At 36.9% G+C, this 21,548-nt stretch overlaps 1 protein-coding gene across 1 annotated transcript; it reads left to right on the top strand.

The window, feature by feature from the left end:
* Positions 1–11,766: 11,766 nt before the first annotated feature.
* LOC109160498 lies at positions 11,767–13,399 on the top strand. Its single transcript, XM_019308785.1, has 3 exons — positions 11,767–12,433; positions 12,546–12,769; positions 13,394–13,399. The coding sequence occupies exons 1-3, from the start codon at positions 11,767–11,769 to the stop codon at positions 13,397–13,399; spliced, it is 897 nt and encodes a 298-aa protein (XP_019164330.1).
* Positions 13,400–21,548: the final 8,149 nt, after the last annotated feature.

Genomic DNA, 21,548 nt, shown 5'->3' with positions numbered 1-21,548 from the left:
TTACCTGCTATTACCTTATGTTTACCTGCAAATTGAGCTAATTGAACAAATTTAAAAAGTTATGGACTTAATTGCATACAAGTACAGAGATGAAGGGCCTAATTGGAACTTTTGTTAGTTCGTGGCCTAATTACACTTCGACTTATAGTTGGAGGGTCTATTTGACCCTCCCTTCATTATTTAGTATGAAGTATTACATTTACTAGTATAAGTATTACATTTACTATTGATTTGACCCGACTTGACCCGTCTCACACAAGTATTACTAAGTCAAAAATGGCCAATTAATACTTTATAAAAATAATACAAATAAGCACCTACCAGGGTAAATCATGCATGTCGCACAAAGAAAACACCCCTCCAATAAGCTCATTACACTACAAAAAAAAATGCACATAGACAACTCTAGAAAGAAAACAGTTTTTAACAAAAGTGTTGTCTTTTGTATAAAAGACAACAGTTTGGTCCAAAACTGTTGTCTTTGACGCAACACTTTTGTCAAAGACAACGGTTTTTACTTAACCGTTGTTAAAAACCGTTGTCTATGTGCGTGACTTTTAATAACACCGATTTTAACAACACTCAATAGACAACGGTTCAAAAACTGTTGTCTATGTGTCTATGTGCGTGACTTTTAACAACACCAATTTCAACAACACTCAATAGACAACGGTTCAAAAAGCGTTGTCGTATATAGAAAAGACAACTATGTGCCTGACTTTTAATAACACCGGTTTCAACAACACTTAATAGACAACGATTCAAAAACCGTTATTATTTCTAGATCAAAAAGACAATGTGCAAGACTTATAACAACACTGGCTTCAACAACAGAAATTTTACCCCTGCAACAACGGTATGTGAATTTTTCTTGTATATGTTACAATCTTGACATCTCAAAAGGAAAATACACCTCTAATAATGGTGACGAGATTTTTCATAAATCAAAGAGTTTGATACATATATGTGACACTATCGACATCTTAAAAGAAAAGTTGGCAACATCCCTTTCCACAAGTCGACAAAGCATGTCTTTAAAGGAAAACATTTATACCCATCCTACCATTTATAATCCAGACAGCTTAACAGTACATTACTTATTTAATTATCACCCATCCATCTTCCAATCAATTCATCTACATATCATACCAGGCTTGCCAGTTATTCATACCATTTCTTGAGGATGTACATCATACACTGCACATGGAAACATTAAATAATCAACTGGTTTACGTTGTACGACGTATGTAATTATTAATAGTTGAAGTTTAAAATTTTGAATGGCATCTTACATGTGTCAACCAGGACGGAGCCCGGAATTTTTGTTGAGAGGGTGCGAAGAAGCATGGACGGATCCATCAATTTTTTTGAGTGAAGACGAAACATTAAAACAAAAGAGATAATTTAAAAAGAAAAAAATTACCCAAGAAATATAGATATAAATAATGTTGGATATGAGCGAAAAATAAAACACATCGAAATTTTATTAAAAATATTCATAACAAAATATGAAACATAATTAATTTGATAAAATAATTTGAATAGAGAACACATTATATATTACATATCTTATTTTTAATATAAAAGAATGTTATATATGTGTGTATTTTATTAAATATTAAAAAAGCAAGAGAAACTGTAAAATTGTTTTAATGCCAACAAAGAATTCATACTCTTGACATTCACTATAACCAAACATATGCTCCGACAACTAATCTATCTCACTTCTTATTAATATTTATCTGTTTCTTTATACTAATACTAAAACTTGTACTATATATATACCACTGTTGGAAATTATGAAATTTCCGACCACCTGTAAGTGATCTTAAATCAAGTCGAAAGTCTTGTTCCGACCACTTTTGGTATCCGGAAAAATCTTTGTTGCTAATTCCAACCACTTTTTACTTTCGACTTGATTTAATTAAGATCAATTTCATGTAGTCGAAAATTCCATAATTTCCAGCAGTGTACATATATATATACAACTATTATATATGGGGTGGGGATGGGGGATGGGGCAACTACCCCCGCCCACCCTTGGCTCCGTCCATGTGTGTCGACCTATAGAGCACTAGAGCATGCATGCTTTTGTCCATTATTATTGTTTGAGTAACTCTTGTGTGGTCTGCTTTACATGAAATACGTAATTTTTTTTTTATTGAGATAATAATAATGCGTTTAGTTCGATCTTGAATTATTTCAATTTAAGAAATTTAATTTTTATAAATTAATTTAAACAAATATAACCCATTAATTGTGGATACACTTTTAGTCCCTATTGTTATATTTTTGTCAAACATTTATTAATATATGAATTTATTTTTATTATTTATCTGATCATTATCTGATAGTGAAACCCTGGGAACCGGACTTCGATCCAATGAACGATACTACGGAGAAGGTACTTGTATGGCTGAGAATCCCGAGTATCCCCATGGATTATTACGATTACATCTTCCTCAGGAAACTCAGAAATTGGGTTGGACGGACTGTGCGAGTCGATCTGGCCACTAGCTTGGGATCTCGGGGGAAATTTGCACGGGTTTGCGTCGAGATTGACATGAGGAAGCCTCTCATCTCCAAATTCACCTACGAAGGGAAAGTCCACCATGTCGCGTATGAAGGGGTTCATTTGGTATGCTTTGCATGTGGTTTCTATGGGCATGCAAAGGAGGGTTGCCTAAAGCTGCGCAAGTCAGGTGAGGAACTTGAACAAGATGTAGGAGGAGGAGTTGCACAGGGTTACATTGATCAGAACCCAGCGACGGCTGTCCAGGTACCTACTGTTTCTAAGGAAGACCGGGATCCCACAATCCCATTCGGGGAGTGGATGATTGCACCGCAGCGGAGGGGTAGGCCATCGGCGGCCAATGCACGACATGTGAGGCAAGCGAATGGCCGTCCAGAGGGTGTGGGCGTAAGGAAATAAGCGGTGGCCCAAGTTTCTCGTTTTGCGCCGCTAGACTCTCGAGACAAGGGAGACCAGAGGGGACAGACCTCGACGCAGGGGGATGCTGAAGAGGAAATGGTGCTCGGTAAAGAACCGATGCAGGGGGATGCTGCGGGCGATAGGCGCACAGTGGAGACTGATGCGATTCCCTGACCTCAGCCGAGAGTCAGTCAGGCACGAGGACCAGAGGGGACAAACTTCGACGCCCTAACGTGATAGCAAATGAGAAACAGATTTCGAACGAACGTACAAAACCAGTGGGGAAGGACATCAGTGCAATGCCGGTCATACAAAGAGCTCGACGGGAAGGTGGTGGAGCACCAAGGCGAGCTTCTGAGAAGGAGGAGCATGTCGTGGTTCGGGCGGAGAAGGGGGGTCTGGTGATAAACTCGTCGCGTGTATACTTGGAGAGTCCTGACAGCACACTCTCATCGCCGGTCTGGCAGCATATGGGAGAGCAGTTTGCGGATCGACCGGGGAATTTGGACGAGGAGGGTGATGTTGTAATGGACCTCGACGAAGCCTTGGTGGATCGTGAGACTAGAGGTAACGGGGATGCTCAGTGAGTGTCCTCGGGTTTCGTGTTTTGTCTTTCTATGTTTGAGTTGTGTCTGGTTTTCGCTTTTGCTTTGTTTTGTTTATGGACTGCATCTTTTGGAACTGTCAGGGTGCGGGTGGTAAGCCGTTCCTTCGCGCCCTTAAATTCCTTCTCTGGACGACCGGACCTATAAGCCTTGCATCTTAGGCCTTTTTGAGCCAAAGATCTTGGGAGCCCACACAAACTCTGTCTGTTCGAAGCTTGGCTTTTTAGAATGGGTTCGGGTGGAAGCCGTGGGTTTTAGTAGAGGCATCTGGGTCTTCTGGAAGGACCCGGTGCAGATGACGATTTTGAGCATTCACCCCCAGTTCATTTTTATGCAGGTAATAGAGGCGGGTCGCCCACACTGGTATCTAGCACCGATGTATGGCAGCCCGGCATACCACTTACGCAAGTGGTTATGGAATGATCTTACGCATGAGAAACGAGGCATTAATGGGCCCTGGCTTGTTGCCGGGGACTTTAACTCAGTCACCTGCAAGGAAGAAACGAGCAATTACAGATCATACTCTGTGCACCAGAGCTCGGATTACATGAATTGGATTCATGACGAGGGACTTATTGACATGGGTTTCACGGGACCACAGCTCACCTAGGTAAAGGAAGGGGCGAATGATGATTATAAAGGCGCTCGCCTAGACCGTGCTCCTTGCAACACAAGTTGGTGGACCAGGTTCCCAGAAGCACGCGTGACGCATTTAGCGAGAATTGCATCTGACCATGCTCCTCTTTTGCTGCAGGTTTACGGGGAAGGGCCAAGACGGTCGCCGGCACCTTTCACTTTCCAGGCAGCGTGGCTCACACGGCCTAACGTTCACGATGTTGTTCAACGCAGCTGGAAGTCCGACCGTGGCTTTCTCGAAAACACTATGCTCGTAGCTGCAAAACTGGCTACCTGGAACATTGAATCTTTCGGTAACGTGTTTATTCGCAAAAAGAACATCTTGGCACGCATAAGTGGCATACAGAAAGCTCTCGCGGATGGCCACCACAGGGGTCTGGCAAAGCTAGAAGTGAAGCTAAGGACGGAGCTGGATACAATCCTCCACCAAGAAGAGCTTATTTGGTACCAAAAATCCAGGGAGGAATGGATTAGTTCGAGAGATAGAAACACATCTTTCTACCATGCGGCGGCCACTATACGAAAGTCACGTAATTCGGTCTGAATGCTTATGGGTGAGAACGGAGTCTGGATCTCGAATGGTAACGAGCTACGCAGTCATGTTAGAAACTTCTACATCAAGTTGTTCTCGGAAGAGATGGATGGAACCTCTAGTGGACAGTTTACAGCAAGCTTTCCCCGGCTAAGGGGCATCGATTGGGCCTGTTTTAACAGAGGGGTTTCAAAGGAAGGGTTCCATAACACCCTAAAGGACATGAAGCCGTTCAAGGCGCCAGGGCCAGACGGCTTCCAGGCGAGTTTCTACCAGCACATGTGGACGGAAACTGGAGAAGACGTTTTCGACTTGGTCAAACAGGCCTTTGCGACAGGACACATCCCGGAGAGACTGAATGACATGCTGATTGCCCTTATTCCTAAAGTCCGAGGGCCGGGAACTATAAAGCAATTCAGGCCCATTAGTCTCTGCAACGTCAGCTACAAGATCATTACCAAAACTATTACAAACCGACTCAAATTTATCCTTCCTAAGATTGTAGGGCCTTATGACCGGTTGTCCTAGGATTTTATCCAAGACACCCTTAACCAAGCGGGCTTCACTGGAACTATCAAAAATCTCATGATGACGTGTATCAAGACATCTAGGTTGTCAGTAATATGGGACGGGGAACGGTTGGAGCCCTTCAGACCTTCTCGGGGCATCAGGCAGGGGGGACGCCATGTCTCTGACTATTTTCGTGTTATGTATGGAATGCGTTAGTCAGCTAATTACGCCAGGAGCTGATAAACAGGTTTGGAAAGGTATTAAATTAGCAACTAATGGGCCTAAACTAACGCACTTGTGTTTTGCAGATGATATAGTACTTTTCACGGAAGCTACAATGGCACAGGTCGAGGTAGTGAAGGACTGTCTGGATAGATTTTGTACTGCATCAGGTCAAAAGATCAGCCTAGGCAAGTCCTAGGTCTTCTTCTCTAAGAACACTGAGCCGGGTTTGGCGGAGGATATAGCATGGTGCCTGGGAATTGAGAGAACGACGAATCTGGGTAATTACTTGGGAGTGCCGGCGATCGATGGCCGGGTCACTTGTGGCACTTATTCAGACCTGCTGAACAGGATAGCTGGACGTCTTGAGGGATGGAAAACAAGAAATCTGTCCTTAGCGGGGCGGGTTGTTCTGGCCAAATCGGTGCTGAATGCCATTCCCAAGATTCTGTGCATGGAAATCGAGAAACGGAAAAGGAAGTTCATTTGAGGAGGTAGTGCTCAAGTGAACAAAATGCATCTAGCTAACTAGGAATTAGTTACAACGGTGAAGGAGGCTGGGGGGCTGGGAATTATGCGTATGTGCGAGATGAACAAAGCCTGCATGGTGAAATTGGCTTGGCGTATCAGGACTGAAAGTGAAAGCTACTGGGCGCAAATTTTGACTACGAAGTATAAGGCCCCAGTGACAAGGCAATGCGTTACACAAGGACGGCGTAGCGTTTCCAACGCCTGGCGAGGCATGGGAGTTTATGGACAAGAGACTCGCACAAAATGTTCACAGTGGGATGGGCACACAATTTTGGATGGACAGGTGGATAACCCTGGAACCCCTGTACGCATAGCTCAACGCGCTGCTAACTTTGCCTGATCTCTATGTGCCGGTGAGGGACTATTGGGATGACACGCGGGGCTAGAAGTGGGAACGACTGGATACCGCCTTACCAACCGCGACTAAAGAGAGACTAGCAAGCTATGTCCTCACTGAGGCGCAAGTGCCGAATATTTTTGACTGGAGTCTTGATCCAAAGGGGAAGTTCACGATTAGGTCAGCTTATAATGCACTCGTGAACGACCCCATGGACACCACGGAGGGTAGTTGGCGCAGGTTGTGGCGCATTCGAGTGCCAGCCAGAATTAACATGTTCTTATGGCTGGTTCAACATCGAAAGGTTCTCATAAATGCTGAGAGAGTTAGGCGCAAGCTGACGACTAATCCTTTTTGTTTTCGATGTGTAGGACAGGTTGAAGACCTGAACCATCTCTTTCGATCGTGCCCGGCAACAAGGCCGGTCTGGGATGCAGCTCTAAGTGGGAGAACAAGAACGACCCTGAATGCATTGCCTTGGGATGTTTGGCTGGAGACGAACCTGCGGGGAGAGGTGGCACTTGGCTTTGACGTGAATTGGCGAGAGTAGTTTTGCCTGAGGATCTGGTGGCTATGGAGATGGCGAAACGGTGAAGTTTTTGAGCAAAAACCACGAACGCTAGAGCAGAAACTGGAGTGGCTTGAACACAATGACCTCGAGGTTAAAAACTCTTTTGAGAAACGGTTGAATCCGGAGGAGGCAATGACATCTCGCACGACTGATCAGATTAGATGGCGGAAGCCGGCAAGAGGCTGGTTTAAAGTCAATGTCGATGGCTACTGCAAAGCAAATGATATCGCGCATTGTGGTGGCTTGCTCCGGGATGAGCATGGGATTTGGGTGAGAGGCTTCATGTTCAACATCGGGCGTTGTAGTGCAAGAGAAGGTAAAACCTGGGGGATTTTTCAAGGCTTACGAATGGCGAAGGAGTTGGGAATCGCAAAGCTAGTAGTGGAGATTGACTCGAAGAGTCTGATTGCCGATGTATGTGCTGCAAAAAGAAACCATGGCTTCACCACCAACACCGTGTGGAGATGCCTATGCGAAGCTGATCACTTCCAAGAGATAGAGTTCGCATACATCCCTTGAGAGGGGAATGTAGTGGCAGACAAACTAGCCTCGGCGGCTCTCGCCCACCGATTAGGCTATCGTGATCTCCAGAAAGCAACAGCAGATTTATATGAAGATATCAAGCTCGACCAACTGGGAGCTGTGGCGTTCAGGCGTTTATGATCTCTGAGGGTTTTCCCTCTCCTTGGCATTAAAAAAAAAAAAAATCGATCAATACCCAATATGAAAATTAAAATAATTTTTAAATATGAAACTTAATTAAGATAAAATAAAATTGAACATTTTCAAAATAACAAAAAATGAGTTTTCAACTTGTGATAAAAGTAATAGTAATTAAAGATGTGCATTATATTGTTGTAAATAATTATGATAAAAAAAAAATCATGTACTATCAATTTGCATATTAAAATAAATTAAGGTTTTTTTAATACGGTATTGATGACAATTAATGAGTTGGTTAAACTTTTTTTTTTTTTTTTTTTTTTTGTAAAAGGTGAAATGATTAATTATAGTAGACTTATTAATGTTGGTGAAAAGCAATTAAAGAATATAATTATGTAATGAAGTTATAGCGTACAAATTCATATGTTTTTCTTGTGTATATGATTGAGACCTCAATTATCATTATTACAAAGAAGAAAATGGCTGCAAAAAGAATAAAAATATAATCCAAAAATGTCACGAGTCTATTTTTTATATACTAATTTAATTGTTATTATAATAATATAAAAATAAAATTCTCAGTATTATTATTATTATTATTATTATTATTATTATTATTATTATTATTATTATTATTATTATTATTATTATTATTATTATTATTAAATGTTAGAAAATATTATGCAATAAGTAAGTTAATAATAATTACAATTTACAATGAATATTTTGTTACCAAAGTTTATATATAAAGAAAAAAAATGAAAAAATAAATATGACAACTTTGAAAATGTCTTATCCTTTTGTACAAGGAAAAAATCAAAATGTGTAAGTTAAGAATGCACATGATTACATCAACATATTTTATATTATATTTCTATTAGAACCTTACCAATATTGACTTTTATATAATTAGGTAGAAGCTAGGTAAGTTGATCCGTGAGACAGGTAATGTCAAGATGAAAATGTAATACTTATGCTGGAAAATGTAATACTAATCATAATAAATTTTATGTTATTTATATGGAAAAGTTTAATACTTTTGAAGAAAAAAATATAATACTTTTAAATAATCAAAATATAATATTTAGGGGCTAAACAATTACTTATGAGAAAAAATGCAAGCTAATCATGGATATATTGATTGAGTGATACTTATGACAAAAAGTGTAATACTTATGAAAAAAATGTGATGCCTTTGATTAAAAATGTACACCGTAATACTTTTAAATTAAAATGTAATATTTTAGGTTGAAGACTTATGAGAAAAATTGTAATATTTATTAAGAAAAGTGTTGCTCAAGAGAAAACTAAGAACTAATTAGACTTGTCCATTTGAAAAGATCTAATGGAGCAAAAGTAATTTAAAAAATAAAAACGCGGTGACATTTTTGTAAGTAACTCAAACTTTAAAGTGCAAGTAACATATGCAAGTAATTGGTGCAAGTAACAACGACACTATAAAGTGCAACCTTTAACACTATAGTGTGCAAGTAAATAATTAACTAATTATTAATAACGTTAGGTCACTTAATATTATTACTTAGGTGTACATTTTTATTGTTGCACTCTATGGTGTTGTTAAGTATACTCTATAGTGTTATTATTTGTACTTAATGCTCTAATTATTTGCAAAAATGCACTTCATTTTTCCTCTCTCACTATTAAAGCGGTTAGATCTTTTTAAATGAATGACTCTGATTGCTTCCTAGCATGTTTTATTTGATCTAAATTTATATATATATATATGTGTGTGTGTGTGTGAATATGGTTATAAAATTTAAAACTCATAAACCAAACGCAACTAACGTACCAATCGCATTAGTCATGACAGTTGAATGTTTCATGGGTTAGTTGTGAACTCCTTTACGAAATCTTTAATTAGCAGACATTTATGTTTGTTGCATATAGGATATAGACCTACAAGTCAACTCTGCAAAATACTTTTCTTTTTTTATTTTTTTTGCTCCCAATTAATACAAACCTCATGATAGGAATATACACTTTACGAAATATAAATAATAATTTCTGATGGTAAATAGCATAAAGTGCAACTTGAATCCCAATGTCCCCCAATATCTTTTTATAGAGAATGATTTTATTCGATTAATTAAATTCATCGATGACTTTTTTTCAAAATACAAATAGTATTTTCTGAAGGTAAATAGGGTCAAGTGGAACTTGAATCCCGATGTCTCCTAAGATCTTTTTATAGAAAATGATTTTACTCGATTAATTAAATTCACTGATGAATTTTTTGAAATGACTTTAGAATTTTCAACTAGGAAAGTAAGAATTTAATAGAATTGATAAATCACTTCAATTACATTGTTGCAGCTGACCAATAAATGTACAGATGGGATGGTAGGTAACTATTATTTTGTTTCGTGTGGTCTTCATGTGCGTAATGTTTCCTCAAATGGTCTAAAGTTACAGATTTTTGCTGATCATGCATGCTTGGTCGAAGTGATCTAAATATTTATGAGTTCTTTTTTTTTTTTGTTTGTTTGACTTTTTCTGTTGTAAGAAAAAAATGTTTGTGAACATTAAAGTGGGAGACTTGGAGTAAATATGAACAATATGTGTTATTGTTTAAAAAATATGTGCATATCCAATTAAATGCAAGTGGGAATAAAGATGAGAGTCAAATATATGGTGCTAGAGAGATAGGTAGTTGTTAGAGTTGTATTCAAACACGGCACGCCCATCCATGCCATTTGCGACCTACAAATGAGACCTTTTCGGTACGTAAGCCGTGTATGGATGTGCGACTAGCTTCAAATTAAATGAGTATGGAGTAAGGCCAACAACAATTTTTATTGATTTTTTTTTTTTTTTTTTTTGTGAATTTTTGGGCGATGTGGATAAGAGAGAAAGGAGAGAGTAAAAGGGGTTCTTCAATAGGGAGGGGTTTTTTTTTTTTTTTTTTTTTCCGATTAAATACTTTTTGTGGGTCTCATTGGAAAATGAAAAAAAATTGATATGCATTTTGTGCACTTATAGTGCTCGTTGGTAATGTTTAGGTGGTTGTCAACTGGCGACCAAGCCACTCACCCTCCTTTTGTTTTGTTTTCCCAAACTATTGGGTAATTGAATCATAGTTGTGATTTCATTCTCTTTCTTCCTTTGTTGGAGGATAAAAATGTAATATCCTCCCCTTCCATTTTATTTCTTTTATCTTTTATTTTTCCCTTATATAAACCAGTAGCTCATCATCAATAATAACACCTTTCTTCTTCATCTTCCCGCACCTCTCGTTTCTCTCTGCTTCCTTCGTTCTCCATCAATGTAGTCTCTTATTCCAACATGGTATCAGAGCGGCGAGACAGCCACGCCGCCGCTGTCACCGTCGCCGGAAAATTGAGTCAAAGCACGGCTCATCCGGTGATGCCGATTGTTAAATCCCCAATTCCGCAGAGGAAGCCAAACAATCCGATTGCTACGCAGAGTAGTCGATCAATTCCGCAGAGGAATCTAGAAGACAAGGAGAATCCGATTGCTAGAACCTCCCCAGCCGCAGAGGAAGGAGTTCGTAGCTCACACCGGTTGAAGCAGATGGAGCAGTTCTCCTATTCAGCCATAACCGTAGCCGATCCGCAGCGGAAGGCGATCCAGGAAGCTTATCCGTCGTTTCCGGTCCAATCCTCCGATTCAGCCACAGCAGTTGTGTCTTTCCATCCGAAATTTCGGAGAGAAACGGAGAGGAGTATCGCCGGAATTGGAGCAGAGGATACGGCATTGAGGAAGCTTACGAAGGTTCCAGTGGAGTATCGCTATACTTGGCGAGAAGTATCGCTATATTTTGATTATCATGAAGTGGCTGCGAAGAAGGGGGTCTCGTTTGCAGTGGAGAGTCTCAAATCTGGTAATCCTTCTAATCTAGCATCTACGTCTTTTGGTAAGGCTATTAAGGGGATTAGACATGCTGATTGTGTTGAGATTAGTGAACAATTGTTAGATACACCAACTGTTTGTAAAAATGCATCAGTGAGCCTGAATCCCAGGAATGCTGGGTTGGACACTAAAAATGGTGCGGTGATCGTGGACGACGAGCCTGTTAAGTATTTCGCTATTGCGAAGGCTGCAGGTAGCGTTGATATGTCTTTAGGTATCAAGCTGGGTGTTCAGTACAGTCTTTAGGGAGGCTCTGTTCTCAATTTGGGGACTAAGAAACACAAAGACAAGTACTTTGAAGGCATAAACAACCTGGAATACACCGGTTGCTTTGCAATGACTGAGCTTCATCATGGTTCCAATGTTCAAGGCCTTCAAACTGTTGCCACCTTTGATCCACTTAAGGGTGAATTTATTATAGACACACCTAATGATGGGGCCATTAAATGGTGGATTGGTAATGCTGCTGTCCATGGTAAATTTGCAACAGTTTTTGCAAGATTGTTGCTACCATCTCATGATTCAAAAGGTGTTTCCGACATGGGTGTTCATGCTTTCATTGTTCCAATAAGGGATCTAAAGACATACAAAACTCTACCAGGAGTAGAAATACATGACTGTGGTCACAAAATTGGGTTGAATGGAGCAGACATCAGCAAGGTTGTTGTTAAGGAGCTGACTAGTTGGGTGATTTACTCTGATGAGGAGCAGAAGTTCAACAAAGACATAACTGTTCGTCTTATACAGAGTGAACTACTGAGCTTTGCAGAATATAACAATCATATGGCGGAACTTATTAATGCTGAAAGAAATAAGTCTACAACTGTGTTTTCGATTTCTCTTATACAAACATTGCTGAAGATTGATTCAAAAGCTCTATTGGAGCTGCAAGATCTTGTGGATGCATTGGGAAAGCTTGCTGCAAGACCTGGTTCTCACGAGTCATTGAAACAACTAGTTGAGATAGCCAAGAATACTTCTGCTAATGTTATGGCTTCGTCTGGTGCTTCTAGCTGGAAGGAGGATAATTTCAAACAATCTAAAGAAAAAAAAAAAGGCTGCTATGCTCCCTCCAAGCGGTGGAGATAAGAGCTCATTTGAATGTGTTGAGCCAGGCCCTGCTGGATTCCATGAACAGGTCTCCAAGCGGTGGAGGCTATGCTATCCTGTTGTTACATATTTGCCCAAGTCAAAAGCAGATAAGAAGGAGAGTTTGTTAGGAAACACTAAAGATTCTATAGATGAATCAGATGTGGCCAAGGTAGTGGAAGAAGATATGGCTGATTTTAAAGAGGATGTCCAAGTTGAATGGGTTTCATATTGGAAGCTAAAGTTTACAGTCAGTTTGGTTGATGATTTCACAAGATTCACTCAAAATGCAGTCCCACCAAATATTGTTTTTTTTTTTTTTTCTCTTTTGTATCTAAGCTGGGCATGTAGGATCTACACGCTCCAGCTTACCGGGGGGTGTTGGAGGATAAAAATGTAATATCCTCCCCTTCCATTTTATTTCTTTTATCTTTTATTTTTCCCTTATATAAACCAGTAGCTCATCATCAATAATAACACCTTTCTTCTTCATCTTCCCGCACCTCTCGTTTCTCTCTGCTTCCTTCGTTCTCCATCAATGTAGTCTCTTATTCCAACATCCTTTGATAAGAGAACCATTATGACTTCATGGCCATCGTCTTTAGGCCCCATTTTTCTAATCCAAAGAGTAATACTACATGAAAAATGATATATGGATTCTAAGAGAATAAAATTCATGTCACATAATCATTTTATTGATTTAAGAAAAAAGAAGGAATAATGAAAATTGTAAGTTACTATTTTTTGTAGATGAATCAGAACATGTCACATAAATTATTGAGAAAATAAAAAATAGCGAAAATTAAGAGTATGTGTAGTATTACTCATACTTACATTTATTCTAAATTCTTTTTTACCTTATTTTAATTTTTAGACATAACATGCACAAGTTGATCTAAAAAAAAAAAAGTATACTAATTGTAGTATTTTTTTCCTAAAATAAAGTTAAAATAAGCGGTGAAAGTTCTAGAGTTCTACTATGCGAACCCCCAAATTCTACTCCTTGATGTGGCAAGCATGAACAAGACATTTTCATTCAATGAATTCTAGCAAAATTTACCTATATCAAAAGTTTGTAAGTATGGAGTAAAAGTTTGGAGTGCATTTAGTATTTTTCAAAGTTTTATTTAATTTTTAAGAAAGGTGAATTTTATGGATTTTTGAACAATAAGAATGTAGGGATAAGGCTGTCATCATAATAACAATAGAATAAATTAAAATAGGATAGTCATACAAAATTGAATGAGAATATGAGATAAAACATAAAAAAAAAAAAAAAAAAAATAGTGGAAGAACAAAAATATAGATGTTTAATTAATCGCTATTGGCCCAATACAAATCTAGAGAGTACACTACGAGTAGTTATGCTGTGCAGATGCAAAAAAGACGTCGTTTTATTAAAAACGCGCGTCTCTCCTTAAAAAAAAAAAAAAATTCAGGTTCGATTCTGAGCAACAAAATTATGTTGTTCATTCATTCTGAAATTTTAGTTCATAGATTATGGAATTTTAGTTCATTGATTCTGGAATTATAGTTCATCGATTCTGGAATTGCAGTTCATCGATTCTGAAATTTTAGTTCATAGATTCTGGAATTTTAGTTCATTCATTCTGAAATTTTTAGTTCATAGATTAGATTCTGGAATTTTAGTTCATAGATTCTGGAATTATAGTTCATGGAATTATAGTTCATCGATTCTGGAATTTTAGTTCATATGTTGTTGCTGGGAATCAAACAGGAATTTTTTTTAAGGAGAGACACGCGTTTTTAATAAAATGACGTCATTTTTGCATCCGTATGCACCATGCATGGTGCATACGGATACATAGCATAATTTGCCCTACACTACTAAAGAAAACGAGAATAGAGTATATACGAATAACGCTTAGATTTCTAGAATGCTTGAATTGGTACGAAGACCGGGTCTTCACAACAAGATTAGTCAACTAAAGGTAGTGTGAGAATTATGCATAAAGTTGATAGATTTTTTGTGCACGAATGTATTTAGTCTTGTCTATTGAGCCATTGAATTACAGTGATTTACATCCTCTCAAGTGTTCTGTCGAGTCGGAGTGTGGGTCCTTGTGATTGGGGATTCAACTTTTTGGGAGAAGATGAGTCCACTAGAGTGTTATTATTATTATTTTTGTTAATAACTCAAATTTTTTGATTTTGTTAGACTATATCTTGAATCTTATAAATTTGTCCCAGACTCATGATGAGGTAAATCAATCCAATTTAATTTCAAGACTCAATACAAAGTTTTACAATTTTGTGCACAAGGTCCATCATTTTAAACCCAAACCTCCCATGTTCATAGTAGGGCCGAACCCAGATTGTCGTTATATTAACAATTTATTTGAAAATATTGATTTTTACATATTTGTATTTATTTTATTTCATGGAAAGGATTAGCTATTGAAGAAGTGTACAAGGATCATTGTTAGTGTCATGGTTTGTGATGAGTAAAAGTTTAGGAGTGAATTTATACATACGTTTCTAAAATATATTGCAAAGATGTTTATTTTTAAACAAAAATGTCTAAAGGTTAAGAGAAATTTTTTTAAAGGTGTACCTCACAAATATGCCAATTATCAATGTTATTTCTAAATTATTAGTAGTGTAAATTTTGTCTTTCAATTTTCAAAACATGACAAATATTGCCCCTCCGCCCCCTGAATTATCAGTGGTGCAAATGTGACGTGATTACCCGTCATTTTTCACGTTCAAATACCACATTTTTTTCCTCCATTTTCCTTTCTTCATTTGTTCTCCTTCCGCCAACAACAATGTTTCCCCTTCTTCCTATTAGGAGAGGGGCAATATATGTCACATTTTAAAAATTGAGTGGTAACATTTACACCACTAATAATTTAAGGGTAACATTGATAATTGACATATTTGTGAAGGGTATAAATTACAATTTTCTCATTTTTAATAAGACACTTGTGTATTATGTTGAAGATATAACTTTGCTGACCTTGGCAAATTTAATTTTGAGTGTACAACGGAGCACTCATCTAGAGCGCAACTACAATGGAGCACATCCAGAGTGCAGCTACAACTAAATACTCATTTGGAGCCTTACTAAATGAAGCCGGACACAGAAGCATGTCTTCAACATATCTACTGAGGGTATTTATCGGTGCTATAGTTGGATAGACAATATAGAAAATGATGCAAGAAGAGGAGGTGGTGTCACCGTACCGGCCGGTAATGGTTTTTTTTTTTTTTTTTTTTTTTTTTTTAGGATTTGTAGCCATGGATCGTTAGGTCTATTGATATTGAGAATGATAGTTCTGAAATTAATCTTATTATTGATCAATCTATAATTATTTAAAGTACATGATGAAGAGATGCATTTATAAGGGTACAAAAAATTTTAATTAGAACAGAAATGATAAATGGTAATATTTCTTATTAGGTAGAGAGAGAATGAATTCTATATATGCAAGTCATATACTTAAACTACTTGAGATTATGCATAGTTTTGTGCAACAAGGATTAAATATGTTATACGGTTAATCTCTTTAACTTTTCTTATTTACATAAAATCAATACATAACTCAAAGGTGTCATTCAATTTTGGGCAAATAATCAATTTATTTTCTCAATTATACGAATGGCCACATTTAGTTCTTGAGTTGTCAAAGTTGCGACAGAATTAGTCTATAAGGTGATAGAAGTGTTAACTTTGATCGTTAAATACCCAACACCTAACTTTTCAAGATCTTTTCTTGTAAATTTGATATTTTTTCACTTTAATAGAATCGTTTTGCAACTTTATAAATTATTGAATACTTTAAAAGAATAATGGCACAAATTTTATAAAAATAACATTTAAAAGTTAAAATTTTAAACATTTAATTAACCTTCAAAAGTAATATTTTCCTTACCTTAGAGACTAATTGTAGCACAACTTTGACAACGTAAAAAACAAATAAGTTAGACTCATATTATTGAAAGATTGAATTAAGTATTTGTCTATAATTAAAGAATCAAAATTATCATTTTCTTTACAGTTTGTAACACATAAGTAGAGTTTACTCAATACATACGGTTAAACGGGTTTCTCTTTTCATCCAACAATAAAAAATGTCATTTTCTCACCATCAAACTTACCCATTTGTTAGGCAAACTTACACACACAAGCCTTGCATTCTCTCCTAGTCATGCGTTTCGTTTTTTTATTTTTTTGAGCAACAACTTACGGTCTTCAACCTCTCTCATTTGAAACTTATCTTCATCGTCGAATATTGACAGTTGATATGTACTTTATACTAAAATGAAACATTAACTGGATCACATTGCAAAATTTATGGATTTTACCCTCAACTAAACATTGTTCCTGCGTCAAACTAGGATCAATCGGACCGGTCACACGGAAGATTTATTAGATCGTCACATGCAAATCTCTGCTCACATATGGTCACGGCCAAAAAAGGTTATCCCAATGCATGCATTAATTCAAGGCACGCGATGCAGTGATTCATTGATTAGTCATTACCACATTAATTGACGAAAACAACATACCAAGAACAAGAAAACACACGCGGTATTAAGTGTTTTATCAAATTAAGAAAAATGGTATAAAGTGTTCTTTGAAGGAGTGTCACTCTTGGCATGGATTGGACGAAAGAAAATGAAATAGGGAGAACATTGTAGTTATGTAGGTTAGGGTACGGTTGTTCTCAATCGTTATGCGTTGGACCCGTGTCCAACATGCTTGCTGGACACGGGTAACAGTACCGTTAGGCACTGTTATCTTCTTTTTTTTTTTTTTTTTTTTTTTTTTTTTTTTTTTTTTTAATTTCAGACCGCTTCGTTATAGGAGTATATGTTCATAATTTTATTACTATATGTTAATAACTGTACATCCATAACTCCATAACTGTACGTTCATAACTCTATAACTGTACATTCATAACTCCATAACTGTACATTCATAACTCCATAATTGTACATTCATAATTTTCGAAGCTCTATGTTCACAATTTTAGAGCTCTATGTTCATAATTTTATCACTATATGTTCATAATTGTAAGTTCATAATGTTAGAGCTCTTTGCTCATAATTCGATCAATAACTGTACATTCATAATTCCATAACTGTAGATTCATAATCTCATAACTGTAGATTCATAACTCCATAACTGTAGATTCATAACTCTATAACTGTACATTCATAACTCCATAATTGTACATTCATAATCTTCGAAGCTCTATATTCACAATTTTAAAGTTCCATGGTCATAATTTTATCACTATATATGTTCATAATTGTAAGTTCATAATGGTAGAGCTCTGTGTTCATAATTTCATAATTGCATAACAGTACATTCATAACGGCATAACTGTACATTCATAATCCAAAAAAAAAATAACGCCGTTACCGGCAAAACGCGCGCGATTTTTTTTTTTAACTAAATGATGCGTTTTTTTTTTTTTAAAAACGACGTCGTTTTGGGCCCGTGTCCACAATTCATTGTGGACACGGGTCCAGGGCATAATTTGCCGGTTGTTCTTTACAGCTAATGATCCATCAACACTGATGAATATATTGGGCCCAAACCGAAACTACGAAGATATTCCGACTTGGAGCAAGACGAACCGACCTGAGACGAGGAACTCCTGCAACTTGTCTTGTGGTCCGCCCACTGTGGCTCGACCTGAGTTTGGGAGGTCGGGTCTATAAGACTTTCCCGTATAATATATATTTTATATTATGGGTCTTATTTATGTGGTGCAAGTGGATTAGACCCATTAAGTAATTGGTTGGACTGGACATTTAGATTTAAGTCTTATTCCACCAATGTGCCTATATATAAAGTCTGTATTGATGGGATACATGATACATGATTCATTATGGTACTCATGCTGTTCAGAAAATAACAGTACACCATCTAGGGTTATGAGTCAAAGTATGGACAAAACGGCTAACCCTATTCTGCAGATCTACTGTTCAAGAGGCAATACAAACAGGATATCAACCATGGTTGGAGATCTACCGTGCTTCCGCTTCCGCTACTATGAGTTAAGTTTCTCGTAGATTATTCTCTGTATAGTTAGATCATGTTTAGATCTCATATTTGGTATCAAGAACCTTTATTAATCTCTGTCTGGTTGACTGTATTGCCTACAATATTAATATCATATACATGAAGCTTTTGTATATGATTTTTGGACTGCTGAAAATTATTATTATTTTTTGACATTAAGCAATTTAATTCCCTTTTTTTTTAATCTCAAAATTATCTTTTGTTTCCCACCGGCTACGATTGGATGCCTGTTACGGTCTTTGCTGTTGACGACGGTGGGAGGCGCCGGTGGCTGCAACCAGCGCCATTGGGTGCTTTGTGAGAGGCCGCGGTTTCGTTCACGCTTTCCGGGCGACGACGCGACTTGAAGTTGCGGGCAGTGGACGGCGGTGGTGAGGCTGGGTTTCCGGCGAACCGTGATATCTCCCTTTCCTCATTCAAGCAGCGCCATGCGCGGCGGTTGTTGGCGTTACGCAGAGGCATGATACGGCGGAGTTGGGCTGATCCCTCTCCTTCAGGCTGCATCGTGGCGCATTCTCCTCTCCATAAGGCTGTCGGTGGTGGCGCTGGTCTTGCCGGCGATAACATTCAAGTTCCTTTTACTACACTTGGTTGTGACTTACTTTTGTTTTTATATCTACCCCAGCCAACTGCATGCCTGTAATAATGTTGACCCACACCCCAACCAGCCGTGTGATGTTGACCCTGTGAGATCTAAACATGATCTAACTATACAGAGAATAATCTACGAGAAACTTAACTCGTAGTAGCGGAAGCGGAAGCACTGTAGATCTATAGTCATGGTTGATATCCTGTTTGTATTGCCTCTTGAACAGTAGATCTGCAGAATATGGTTAGCCGTTTTGTCCCATACTTGACTCAGAACCCTAAATGGTGTACTGGTATTTTCTGAGCAGCATGAGTACCATAATGAATCATGTATCCGGTATCACATCAATATAGGCTTTATATAGGCACATTGGTGGGATAAGACTTAAACCTAAATGTCCAGCCCAACCAATTACTTAATGGGCCTAGTCCACTTGCACCACATAAGTAAGACCCATAATATATAATATATATTATACGGGAAAGTCTTACAGTCTCCCACTTGGTGCAAGTAGTAGCAAACTCTCATCAAATAAACAAAACACACGAACCATAGTAATATGTCCTCTACCGAATAAGTGAGTAATATCTCCTATGATCACATGCACTTTGATATCCCAACTTGAAACCTTTATGAACAAATCCAATGTTTATTCTTGGTACCTTAAGGGATGTTTCTCAAAATAAAATATATATATGTGCAACTAAAGAGAGAAACCATCCAAATTGTACAAAAGAGTACACTGCACGATCTCTAATATCCTTAAAAATATGACTCAAGTAGAGATATCTTAAAGTTAGCATAATGCTAACTATATTCTATGACTTCTTTATAAGTTAACATAAGCACTACCTCTAACGGCTAAGGGCTTGGAGTTGACACGTCTGTCACTCCCACTCATCAAAATAGCCAAAAGATAGTCAAGTCACAGAAACATTCCAATAACTTAGATAATAAACCAAAACTCTAAGTCCATAAATTTGGAATCTTAAACATACACCATAACTTCCCAAATAATCTTAAGGTCCACCTCAAAATGAAATGAACATTATGAGTCTTACTTTTATGTTTCTCAAAATTGTCTTGAGTCTTACAAACCAAAATGACCCAGGATCAATTTTGAAGAAACTAAAGACTCTATTAATTGCTAAAGAATTTATTAAATAACAGTGTGCCACAAGTTAAATGTTTTGATCTAATAAACTCCTTAATATTGTTACAACATTTTCATAAATATGTTGCACAACCAAATGTTCAATAATTTGAACTTATGAATTTATATGAACAAATACAATATTAATACTTGTGGAATCTTTTGGACTTATTGTTTGACATACAATCTAATATGGGATGTATGAAGCCAATTAAATTCAAAATCTTTAGTGGAGTATCTTAATGATCCTTTTTTTCTAAATGATCACTCCCAACTGATTAAGATATTTTTTAGTAATGACCCTTTCCTAAATGACCACTTCCACTGAGTAAGATATTCTTTAGCAAAATTAATGATATACGTACTCATAATTGATTTGACCAACTAATTAATGAAGATATAATTCTCCACCATTAGGTGGGCATACTAAATAATCAATATATGATTCCAATTATAGTCCAACTAAAGGAATAACTAATGAGGACATGACTCCCCACCATAGTTGGACATTCTAAAATAATAAAATATACTTTCCAAATTAAAACCAATTTAAAATTTGGCTAAAAAAAGGTACATTTTATTCTTGGAATAGAGTTATATCAAATCACGTAACTTACTACAGTTAGTCCGAAAATCGAGCAAGTTCCGTGGCTCAATTAGTAAAGTGATTAAATTTTGGGAAGTAACTAAATACATGTTTTGCGAATGCAAATCATGAAACTTAGAATTATAATTGAACTAAATTTATAAATTCTAAGAAATTGTAATAAAATTATTATCTAGTGGGTTGAGGAATTTATTACATAAAATTTGTATGTGGGCTAAAGTTTTAATTCTATTAAATCCAACTAAACCCTTATGATAATATTTTATCTCAATTACTAAATAGACAGAAGAATCTAGTGACATAAAACTTGCCTGTGGGCTAAAGTTTTACTCAATTAGATCCAACTGAAATTTTATGATGAAACAGTTATCAAATAAGTTGAAGAATCAAGTGACATAAAACTTGCCTGTAGGCTAAAGTTTTACTCAATAAGATTCATTACAACTATTATGATAAAAACTTAAGAAATCATGTTCCTTTCCTTAATCCATGTGGATAGATTAAGAAATATGATATAAAGTTTACATCATAAAATTAAACTTTGTGATAGAGATGGGAATTATTTACAAATAACTATAAAGTAAATAAAATTGATTTATTTCTATCATCACTGATAAAACTA

Source organism: Ipomoea nil, unplaced genomic scaffold (genome assembly GCF_001879475.1).
Source record: "Ipomoea nil cultivar Tokyo-kokei standard unplaced genomic scaffold, Asagao_1.1 scaffold2848, whole genome shotgun sequence".
Lineage (NCBI taxonomy): Eukaryota > Viridiplantae > Streptophyta > Magnoliopsida > Solanales > Convolvulaceae > Ipomoea > Ipomoea nil.
Note: the sequence above shows the minus strand (reverse complement) of the source record. Positions and strands in the feature narration are given on the sequence as shown.